Source organism: Mauremys mutica, chromosome 1 (assembly GCF_020497125.1).
Source record: "Mauremys mutica isolate MM-2020 ecotype Southern chromosome 1, ASM2049712v1, whole genome shotgun sequence".
Classification (NCBI taxonomy): domain Eukaryota; kingdom Metazoa; phylum Chordata; order Testudines; family Geoemydidae; genus Mauremys; species Mauremys mutica.
This window is the reverse complement of record NC_059072.1, coordinates 104,525,086-104,537,151: the sequence shown is the minus strand read 5'-3', so window position 1 is coordinate 104,537,151 and position 12,066 is coordinate 104,525,086. Positions and strand designations below refer to the sequence as shown.

Sequence of the window (12,066 nt, the reverse complement as noted above, 5' to 3'; positions counted from 1 at the left end):
ACAATGTAAAAATTTTAGAGTCTGAAAGTCCACTCAGTCCTACTTCTTGTCTTGCTCAGACAAACAAGTTTGTTTACATTTTAGGAGATAATGCTGCCTACTTCTTGTTTACAGTGTCACTTGAAAGTGAGAACAGGCATTCTCATGGCACTGTTGTAGCTGCCATTGCAAGATATTTACATGCCAGATGTGCTAAAGATTCATATGTCCCTTCATGTTTCAACCTCCATTCCAGGGTACGTGCGTCCATGATGATGACAGGTTCTGCTCTATAACAATCCAAAGCACTGTGCACCGACGCATGTTCATTTTTATTATCTGAGTCAGATGCCACCAGCAGAAGGCTGATTTTCTTTTTTGATGGTTTTGCTGTTTCTGTAGTTTCTGCATTGGAGTGTTACTCTTTTAAGACTTCTGAAAGCAAACTCCACACCTTGTCCCTCTCAGATTTTGGAAGGCACTTGAGATTCTTAAAACTTGTGTCAAGTGCTGTAGCTATCTTTAGAAATCTTACATTGGTACCTTCTTTGCATTCTGTCAAATCTGCAGTGAAAGTGTTCCTAAAATGAACCACATGTGCTGGGTCATCATCCGAGACTACTATAACATGAAATATATGACAGAATGCAGATAAAACAGTGCAGGGGACATACAATTCTCCCCCAAGGAGTTCAGTCACAAATTTAATTAACACATAATTTTTTTAACGAGCGTCATCAGCATGGAAGCATGACCTCTAGAATGGAGGCTGAAGCACAAAGGGGCAAACGAATGTTTAGCATATCTGGCACGTAAATATCTTGCAATGCTGGCTACAAAAGTAGGAGCGTTGCCAGTAGATCGAGGGAAGTGATTATTGCCCTCTATTTGGCACTGGTGAGGCCACATCTGGAATATTATGTCCAGTTTTGGGCCCCCCACTACAGAAAGGATGTGGACAAATTGGAGAGTCCAGTGGAGGGCTACAAAAATGATTAGGGGCCTGGGGCACATGACTTATGAGGAGAGGCTGAGGGAACTGGGCTTATTTAGTCTCCAGAAGAGACAAGTGAGTGGAGATTTGATAGCAGCCTTCAACTACCTGTAGGGTGGGTGTGACGTTATTGACATGAACTGTGAACATATAGATCGTTGTTGCAACCAAAGTCATATAGTTGCACCAAATCTTGTACAAAAGAGGTCAAGTAAGGTGTCTATGAAAAGGTTATGATTTGCTGGTTATGATTATGCTATCTCTATGCATGTATCATTTTTGCATTTAAAGTTATAAGTATTGGCTCTATACTGTCTGTATTTCAAACTTGTGCTATGCTTCTGGGTGACACCCCAGACAATTTGGCATCAGCACTGCCTAGCCTGCTTGATGGCCCATTAAGGACCATCAGCTATACAACTGACCCATTGAGAGAGGACAGATACACCTTGTGACTCAGCAAGGCATGCAGGGACATGCCTATGGACAGAACTCTAAAGTTTTTCCATGCCATGTGCTGGGTAGCTTTTGTTTGGAACAAAAGAAGCACAAGCCACATGGCAAAAGGACTATAAAAAGCAGCTGTATCATCTCCATTTTGTCTTCAATCCTACTTCTTACCTCTGGAGGAACTTTGCTACACTGAAGCTCTGAACAAAGGACTGAATGACCCATCCAAGCTGTGGATTTGTGCTGCAGTTTATTCCATCACTGCTACAAACCTGAACTGAGAACTTTGCCATTGCTGTATGTAATTGATTACTTTGACCAATATTAGCTCTCATCTATATTTCTTTTTTTGAACAAACCTTTAGATTTTAGATTTTAAAGGATTGGCATAAGCGTGATTTATGGGTAAGATCTGACTTGTATATTGGTCTGGGGCTTGGTCCTTTGGGATCGGGAGATCCTTTTATCTTTTACTTGGGTATTGGTTTTCATAACCATTCATCCCCATAAGGAGCAGTGCTGGTGGTGATAAAGGGAACAGGAGTATCTGAGGGAATTGCTTGTATGACTTCTGGTTAGCCAGTGGGGTAAAACCGAAGTCCTCTTTGTTTGGCTCGTTTGGCATGCCTTAATAGTAAAGGAACTCCAGCTTTGGGCTGTAACTGCCCTGCTCTAAGGGTATGTCTACACTACTAGAGTAGTTCGATTTTACTTAGCTCGAATTTGTGAAACCGACCTTACAAAGTCGAACGTGTGTATCCACACTAAGGACAGCAATTCGACTTTGTGAGTCCACACTAACGGGGCAAGCATCGACATTGGAAGCGGTGCACTGTGGGCAGCTATCCCACAGTTCCCGCAGTCCCCGCTGCCCATTGGAATTCTGGGTCGAGCCCCCAATGCCTGCTGGGGGAAAAAATGTGTCGACTGTCGTCATTCAACCGTCACTCCCGCCCTCCCTCCATGAAAGCACCGGCGGGAAATCTGTTCGCGCACTTTTCTGGTCAGTGACAGCGCGGACGCCACAGCACTGCGAGAGTGGAGCCCGCTGCGATCATCGCTGCAGTTATGGCCGTTGTCAACTCCTCGCACCTTATCGTCCACCTTTTTCACAGTCAGATGCTGAGAAATCGGGCGAGGAGGCTCCGGCAGCGCGGTGAGGACATCAAGTGTGAGAGTGGCACAAACCTCTCACAAAGCACAGGACCCCGCGCCGTGGACATCATGGTGGCAATGGGTCATGTTCATGCTGTGGAACGGCGATTCTGGGCCCGGGAAACAAGCACGGACTGGTGGGACCGCATAGTGCTGCAGGTCTGGGATGAATCACAGTGGCTGCGAAACTTTCGCATGCGTAAGGGCACTTTCCTTGAACTGTGTGACTTGCTGGCCCCTGCCCTGAAGCGCAAGGACACCCGGATGCGAGCAGCCCTGAGTGTGCAGAAGCGAGTGGCCATAGCCCTCTGGAAACTTGCAACACCAGACAGCTACCAGTCAGTAGCGAACCACTTTGGCGTGGGCAAATCTACCGTAGGGGTTGCTGTGATGCAAGTTGCCAACGCAATCGTTGAGCTACTGCTCTCAAAGATAGTGACCCTGGGAAACGTTCAGACCATCATAGATGGCTTCACCGCGATGGGATTCCCAAACTGCGGTGGGGCTATAGATGGAACTCACATCCCTATCCTGGGACCGGACCACCAGGCCAGCCAGTATATTAACCAAAAGGGCTACTTTTCAATGGTGCTGCAAGCACTGGTGGACCATAGGGGACGTTTTACCAACATCAACGTCGGATGGCCGGGCAAGGTTCATGACGCGCATGTTTTCAGGAACTCTGGTCTGTTTAGACGCCTGCAGGAAGGTACTTTCTTCCCGGACCACAAAATAACTGTTGGGGATGTGGAGATGCCTACAGTGATCCTCGGGGACCCAGCCTACCTGCTAATGCCCTGGCTCATGAAGCCCTATACAGGCGCCCTGGACAGTGACAAAGAACTCTTCAACTACCGGCTGAGCAAGTGCAGAATGGTGGTGGAGTGTGCTTTCGGACGTCTCAAGGGGAGATGGAGAAGTTTACTGACTTGCTCTGATCTCAGTGAAACCAATATCCCCATTGTTATTGCAGCTTGCTGTGTGCTCCACAATCTCTGTGAGAGCAAGGGGGAGACCTTTATGGCGGGATGGGAGGTTGAGGCACATAGCCTGGCTGCTGATTACGCCCAGCCAGACAGCCGTGCGATTAGAAGAGTCCAGCGGGAAGTGCTGTGCATCCAGGAGGCTTTGAAAGCTAGGTTCCTCAGTGAGCAGGGTAACCTGTGACTATTAAGTTTGTTTACAGAGAAGCTGAACCTGCCCCCATTTCTTTACCCAGTTAATGTTGACTATCCTGTGCAGTTACATACCCCGTTCACCCCCTTCCAACACATGTTTAAAAATAAAATACATGGAACTTTGTTAATTAACACCATTTTCTTTAGTACTGATTTCGCGGTAAAGGGTTAAAACTGGGACACAGACTGTGGTGGGTAGGGTGTGTAGTGCTGCAAAGACCGCTTCTAAACTCGAGGAATGACAGGCTCCTGCTCCTAGAGCAGTGCGCGGTGGCGGACTGGTTGTTTCAATGGAGCCTGCCACCCCTCCTTCTCGGGACTCTGTGTGTGGGGGCTATGTGACTTTGTGGCGGGGGAGGACAGTTACAGATCAGCTGCTGCGTGGCTCTGTCATCCAGGAGAAGGACCGCTGCATAAGATTTCTAACCACCCTCCCCCGCCACAAAGTCACATACCCCGCCCCCCACACAGAACATGAAAACCACCTCCCAGACTGACCAGGGTGCCTAGTGACTGCACTGTGTGTGTAACCTGCTGCTGAACCTGCCCCCGTGTCTGTACCCTGGTAAAGGTGACTGACCTGTCCAATTACCAACCCCCTTTCCCCCCTTGAAACACAGTCTCCTCTAAAAGAACATGACAGAAACAGTAATTAACAGAAAAGTCTTTTTATTATCACCTAGACAGTTAGGGGATGAAACTGGGATGGGGGCTTGGGTGAGGCAGGAAGGGAAGGACTTCTCAAAATTTAGGGAATGAGAGCTTTTTGTTAATTGAGCACTCTGCAGGGGTGGAGTGACAGTTTTCACGGCCCCTGGCGCCCCTCCTTCTTGTTACTTTGGGTGAGGGGGGTATGGGACTTTGTGGCGGGGGAGGGCGGTTACAGATACACTGCAGTGGGGCTCTGTCCTCCTGCCTGAAGTCCTGCAGAACATCCACAAGGTGCCAGAGCGTGTCCGTTTGCTCCCTCATTAGTCCAAGCAGCGTTTGAGTCGCCTGCTGGTCTTCCTGCCGCCACCTGTCCTCCCGTTCGTTGTGTGAGCGCTGGTACTGAGATATGTTCTCCCTCCACTGGGTCTGCTATGCCGCCTCGGCTCGGGAGCAGCCCATAAGTTCAGAGAACATCTCGTCCCATGTCCTTTTCTTTCGCCGCCTAATCTGCGCCAGCCTCTGTGAGGGGGATGCCGGGGCAGGTCGGGAAACAATCGCAGCTGTGTGATGGGAAAAAGGGAGTGAATTCCTTACAAAGATACATTTTTGCGAACAATGAACATAGTCTAGTCTGTCTCTATGAACAAGACCTTGCACAGCACCTATCTCATGCGCACTCAGGACAAGTTCGAATTTTTGGCCTTCGCATTCATTGCCTGCGGTCTTGCACTGGAGATCAGACAAGCGGGGCAGGACAGCAGAATTCGTGGAGCAGGCACACATGGTAAGCCGTAGACTTTTGGCTGCTTAAAACTTAATGTATAGCAGTGCCCTCCTTTCACGCTCAAAGCAATGGTCATAGCGTTTGCAAGTTCCTGCTGCCGGCAATCCGGAAAGCATGAACTCTGCCCCTGTTCCACCCCCTCGCGGCTGTCCCCAGGAAAGACCCCTGTATGCTGCCCCTCTACCACCTCCACCACGTGGCTGTAAACCGACGCTTATTGTTATGTAAAGGAACAGTCAAGCATTCCCAATACTAACATTCCCCTAATTCAAAGCAGGACGCCCTGAGCGAGATCACCCTGAGGAGGATCACTGACAGAGATAGAGACCGCATGCTGCGTGAAAGCCAGCACAAACCAGGGGCCTATGCCGCCATGCTCGTCAAGGCAGTGCTCCCAGAGTACCTGCTGATAGCCTGGCATGGAAAAGTGTCCTACCACGGAGGACCCAATAAGGCCGCTGTCCCCAGGAACCTCCTGCGTAGGCTTTTCGATTACCTCCAGGAGAGCTTCGTGGAGATCTCCCAAGAGGATTTCTGTTCTATCCCCATATATATTGACCTTCTTTTCACATAGTTAATATTCCTGCTCTGTTAAAAATAAATGTTTACATGTTTAAAGCACGTACCGACTGATCCTTCCCCTGATTCAGGGTCCAGGTTAACGGCTGGGGAGGGTTGGTAGGGGATCTCAGTGAGGGTGATGAAGAGATCCTGGCTGTCAGGGAAATCAGTGTTGTAAGCGCTGTCGACTGCCTCATCCTCCTCATCTGCTTCCTCATCTTCCCCGTCCGCGAACATCTCCGAGGAACCGGCCGTCGACACTATCCCATCGTCAGAGTCCACGGTCAGTGGTGGGGTAGTGGTGGCGGCCGCACCTAGAATGGAATGCAGTGCCTCGTAGAAGCGGCATGTCTGGGGCTGGGATCCGGAGTGTCCGTTTGCCGCTTTGATCTTTTGGTAGCCTTGTGTCAGGTCCTTGATTTTCATGCGGCACTGCGTTGTATCCCGGCTGTATCCTCTGTCTGTCATGGCTTTGGAGACCTTCTCGTAGGTCTTTGCATTCCGTTTTTTGGAACGCAGCTCCGAAAGCACAGACTCATCGCCCCACACAGCGATCAGATCCAAGACTTCCCGGTCAGTCCATGCTGGGGCCCTCTTTCTACTCTGAGATTGCATGGACTCCTCTGCTGGAGAGCTCTGCATCGCTGCCAGTGCTGCTGAGCTCGCCACGATGTCCAAACAGGAAATGAGATTCAAACTGGCCAGACAGGAAAAGGAATTCAAATTTTCCCGGGGCATTTCCTGTGTGGCTGGTCAGAGCATCCGAGCTCGGACTGCTGTCCAGAGCGTCAACAGAGTGATGCACTGTGGGATAGCTCCCGGAGCTATTAGCGTCGAATTCCATCCACACCTAGCCTAATTCGACATGGCCATGTCGAATTTAGCGCTACTCCCCTCGTCGGGAAGGAGTACAGAAATCGAACTAAAGAGACCTGTATGTCGAACTAAATAGCTTCGTTGTGTGGACGGGTGCAGGGTTAATTCGATTTAATGCTGCTAAATTCAACATAACCTCCTAGTGTAGACCAGGCCTAAGCAATTTGTCCTGAATTGATACTCTCAGTAGTATCCCCTGAAAGACCGCCTCATTACAGGGGGTTCTAAAGAGGATGGAGCAGATGACAGAATAAGGAGCAGTGGTCTCAAGTTGCAGTGGGGGAGGTCTAGGTTGGATATTAGGAAAAACTATTTCACTAGGAGGGTGATGAAGCATTGGAATGGGTTACCTAGGTCCCACTTGACAAAGCCCTGGCTGGGATGATTTGGTTGGGGTTGGTCCAGCTTTGAGCAGGGAGTTGGACTAGATGACCTCCTGAGGTCTCTTCCAACCCTAGTCTTCTATGATTCTAAGAAAAGGGCAGCATTATCTCCTGTAAATGTAAACAAACTTGTTTGTTTTAGTGATTGGCTGAGCAAGGAGGAGGACTGAGTAGACTTGTAGGCTCTGAAGTTTTACTTTGTTTTGTTTTTGTACACTTCTTTATTTCAATTACAGCACAGAGTACAATATATATGAAAATGTAGAAAAACATCCAAAATATTTAATAAATTTCAATTTGTATTCTATTGTTTAACAGTGCGACTAAAACTGCGATTAATTGTGATTAATTTTCTTAATTTCAATTAATTTTTTGAGTTAATCACGTGCGTTAACTGCGATTAATGGAAAGCCCTAACATAAATGTTTTGATTAACTTCTGACGAAACACATGGAGGTGTCCATAGGTTTCCCTCCAGTTCACAAGGGCGTCTAGGTGTGCAGCTCCAGGGCACCCTGCTGTGCAGGCTGCCCCAAGGTCAGGGATCCCTGTGATGCCAGAGCTTCCGGGTTCCCATTTCTGTGTTGGAGAATCTGGAAGCCCGGGGAACCCCAGCTCCCAAGTTCTGAGGCTCCTGGTTCAGGCATGGCTCACTGGGCTTCTAGGCTTCCAGCTCCCCATCAGTCCACGCTGCCAGGGAGCTGGGAACTTAGAAGCCCTTTAAGCCACAACTGAGCAAGGAGTCTCAGAGCTTGGGCTCCCTGGCTCAATTTTGTTTCAAAACTTTTGAAATGGAAAGTTTCTAACATTTCTAAATGATTTTTTTCAGACTTTCCCTTCCACAAGAAATTCTGAAAATTCTACTTTTGGTTCAAAAGCGGACTGGATCTTTCTGCAGAATTTCCTACAGAATGTAAATTCCAACTTTCAATGACCTCCAATAACAGGAGAAAACGGTTTTTAAAAGTATGTCTTGCATGACTATTTTACCTATAATCGTAGGTAGGCCTATCTTAACCCAGACTTCTAATCTCTGGGGTTTGGGTCTCAGCAAGTTCCCTAACAGTCTCTGTTTCCTCCAACCGCCCCCCAGCTCTATGCCCTCAGGGACTCCTTTGGAATCCATTATGAGTCCTTTTTTCTCCTGTGTTTTCCGAGCCTGGTTAAATCAGTCAGGTGACTCAGCGGGGTGTTGGAGTAGCAAAATTAAAGTCAATCATCCTGGGACTTCATTGAGATGCTGTTAGCTATTGTCCTCCTTCCTACTTGTGTTTCCTGACCAACCTGCTATGGCACTGACTCTATATATGCATACAGCAGACATCACAATAACCCACTCAACACGTAACATTGATAAATCATTACAGTCAGTTCCAGGTCTGTCACACACTCCACATTCATTTCCCTCTCCAGCTCAAAATTGGCTACCTTATTTTTTTAAATGTTCATTACCTAATGGACTTTATATTTTTTTGTATCCTCCTCTGCTCATTCAGCACTAAACTGTTCTCTTCCCCTGTGGACAAACTCACCACTGTTGATGCAAGAGCCTTTCCTCTGCAACTCCTGCTATCTGGAACATTTTTCCATCTCACTAACTCTCCTCTTTTCAAATCTAATTTCAACATGTTTTCTCCCTTGACTGTACCTCTTGATTTCTCCTGTTATTGCTATGTAACTTTGTAACTGAATTGTTTTAACTCTGTACACGCTTTGAGATATAGCTTGCATGAAAGAAATGATAAAAATAAAGTAGCATGGTACTGTATTATCATCAAATGACTAAAATAGAAAGCCTGGGTTAGAGGCCAGTTAATCTGTCACTGTTGTTCTGAGGGAATAAAATTAAATTTGATGCCCTCCCAATGCCAGATGGAGTATAAATCAGAGGTGGACAACTCAGCACAAATTGTAAATGAACTTCTCCACAGAGTAACTACAACCTGGCCCTGAGCAAGGTATTTGACAGAAAGATTAAATGAACAGTATTGCCAACCCTAAATAAGAAAAAATCATAGGTCAGGTGCCAAAAAATCATGAGGCTTAAACCAAAGAATACGTGTGGGGGGTTTATTCCCCTCCTCCCTTTTTTTGAAGCCCTTAAGATACACTTGGGTCACATGTTTGAGCTTCTCACCACATGTTTGAGCTTTTCACCACAGCTGTGAGGGCTAGAAACTTGGGGTGGTGGGGCGTTAATGAAAGCTGAGCTTCTCCAATATTCGTTTGTCTCCAGGAGCTGTGGCTTTTAAGTAAACCAACAACTACTGTGAGATTAATAATGAAATTGCAAAGTTGGCAACACTGACATGGATGATGTACATCTTCAAGTTCCTAATTACTGCACTAGGGAAAGGGCTTAAAAGAAAAAAAATAAGAGTTTGAATAGAAGTTGGCTGCTAGTGTGCTGAGAGTACTGCTTATCATGCTGAATAATATTGTCCCATTGTTTTCATGTACTCCCCCCGTTGATCTGTCTATATCCATCTCTTTTCTTGTCTTATACGTAGATTGTAAGTTTGGGGGGGCAGGGATTGTCTTTTTGTTCTGTGCATCTAGCACAATAGGGCTGTGGTCCATGACTATGGCTTCTGTGTGCTATGATAATACAAATAATAAATAATACTAAGACATGGATTAGGTAGAAAGGTTTACTTAGTGGCCACTCAGATTCTCTCTGGGATGGCTAATTTGCAAAGCATAATTGGGGTAAAAGAATTTAGCTTCCCTGATTTAAGTATTTTCCCTCTTGCAGCTGCATCTTTTTCAAATTATGAAATCTTTTCAAGTATATAAACAAAGTGCCCACATAACTGTATTGTTAGAACCCGCATCCTTCTTCACCCTGTCCCTTCCGGTTTGTTACCCGGACTTCTTAGGTTGCATCACTGTAAACTCTTTGTCAGGTGGACCATGCTTTCTTGTATCATCTGTGAAGGACTTAGCATACATTTGGGCACTATAAAACCATCAGAGATTATAAGATTGCTTCTGTGGTCTTAAATGAATGTGCTTATGGATGTCTGTGGAAACAGAATTGCCAATGCACATCTCAAAAATAAAACTTGAAAGTAAATGGGCTCAGTAAATTTAACATATTTATTACAGACAGGAATTGGCATCCCTCGTATTTCAGCCTCTCCTGTAAAAAAACAAAAGCCTGTGGATTAAAATATCAATAATGTATCCGAAAATAGCAAATGCCATTAAATTATTGAACTTCTATTCAAGCTTTTATTTTTTTCTTTTAAGCCATTTCAGACATTTGACATATCCAATTACTTATGTAATATAAAAGGTCAAAGAAGGGTTCTGAAGTGGAACCATTCAGTTCCTAGGGATGCTAGGCAAATCACCTTGCTGTTGTGAAGAGATTTGCCCAAGTTTCTGAATCTGCATAGATGAGGGGAGAGGTTAGGAAGCCTGTACATCACATGAGCTAACTTGAAGAGCAAGTCTATAAACCCTGAAGAAATGAAGATATCCATTGTCGCTGTGGGCATTTCAGGTGTGTGTGAGACAGATTGAGAACATTTCAGTTGTGTCTTGTGTATGTGGACATTTTGTGTGTGATCAAGAATATTTCACTGTGTGCAGGAATTATTGCTTATGACAGCTTTATTGGCTTGCCAGCCCTGAAGGCCTCTATTTATGCCCAGAACAGGTACAGCATGGGAAGCATCCGTGTGGGCTTCCCAAGTGGCTGGCCAGTGTGCCTCCCCAATTCTAGGGTGAGAGGATTGTGATACTTCTGTGCTAGGGTGACCAGGCGTCCTGATATTTAGGTGTTTGTCCCACAATTTCTCTCTGCTGGCAGCACTTGGCTTTTTTTTTCCCCCTCTCTGCTGGCAGCACTCGGCTTTCACCCCTCACCCCCACCGGTGGACCCCCCCCCAAATGTGTCCTGATATTTTCTCCCTCTCATCTGGTCACCCTATTCTGTGCCCATTGAGGCCGTGGCTTCCCTGATGCTGCAGATAGAGTAAGGTCCCTGTCTGGCTGCTGCACCTGTGTGGCTGACAATGTGGCATCACCACACTGTGGTGTACAGCACCATGCACAGGGCTGACACATTGGGACCCCCCCCCCAGGGGTGTTAGCTACGCTGGGGCCGCAGCAAACATGATGTGCTGGGCCTCAAACTGCCCTGCAGCTCCTGGCCCCTGCCCCTGGGGCCACTGCCTAAGGCAGCCCCCTGAGCCACAGGCTAAGCCCCGGCCCGCTGCTCGGGGGGAAGCAGGCTACGGAGATCGCCGAACCCTTTCGCTCCCCGGTTCCCGCCGCTTTCATTCTACGGGCGAGAGGGCGTGGCCAAATGGTTCCAAGCGCCCCGCCCACCGAGCTCGTGACCACGCCCCTCCCGGCCTCGCACGTCTCGCTCCTGAGTGGGCGTGACTAATGCGCCGATCCACCAATCAGCGCTGTCCTGCCGAGTGGGCGGTGCCACGCTATGTTCTTCCCGAGCCTACGCCCGCCCGCCGGCGCCTCCGCCACCCTCAGCAAAACAAAGGGGCGGGGCCACAGGGGTCCCCTGAGGCCCTCCCGCCTCGTCCCCCCCGCCTGACCGGAAGGATGCGCTCCCGGAAGTTCCGGTGCCGTCGCTGTGTGGGATAAACAGTCATGGCGGAGGCTGCGGCTCCGGGAACAACAGCGGCAACACCGGGAGCAGCGGCCACGGCCTCCAGCCCCGCAGCCGCGCCCCCCGCGCCGCCGGCTGCAGCGGGGCCGGGAGGAGGCGGCGGCTGGACCAAGCAGGTCACCTGCAGGTAACGCGCTGCCAGGGGAGCGGAGTGGCACCGGGGACCCCTCGGGGCTGCTGCCCTTTCCCCGCCTGGGTCCCCCGGCGGCTGCAGCCGGGCCGGCTCCTTCCCAATCCCTGCCCCCGCCTCGCCTCTGTCCGGGCCCCCCGGGCAGCGGTCCGGCTAGGGAGGCAGCGTCTCTGTGGAGCCTGGCACCCCCGTGACTGTGCCCAAGAGGGGCCCCCGCCAGCCCGGGCTCCGCCTCTAATCCAGCAGCTCCCCAGCCATCCCGGCGCCGGCCCGGGCCGCTGTACAA

The 12,066-nt window shown here is 48.7% G+C and overlaps 1 protein-coding gene across 1 annotated transcript in view; it reads left to right on the top strand.

The window, feature by feature from the left end:
- The first annotated feature begins 11,491 nt into the window (after window positions 1–11,491).
- MKRN1 (makorin ring finger protein 1) overlaps window positions 11,492–12,066 on the top strand; it is a 30,641-nt gene continuing 30,066 nt past the window's right edge. Inside the window, exon 1 of the mRNA XM_044989287.1 lies at window positions 11,492–11,777. Coding sequence (XP_044845222.1) covers window positions 11,632–11,777 — 146 coding nt within the window. The 5' untranslated portion in view covers window positions 11,492–11,631. The remainder of the gene's footprint in view (window positions 11,778–12,066) is intronic.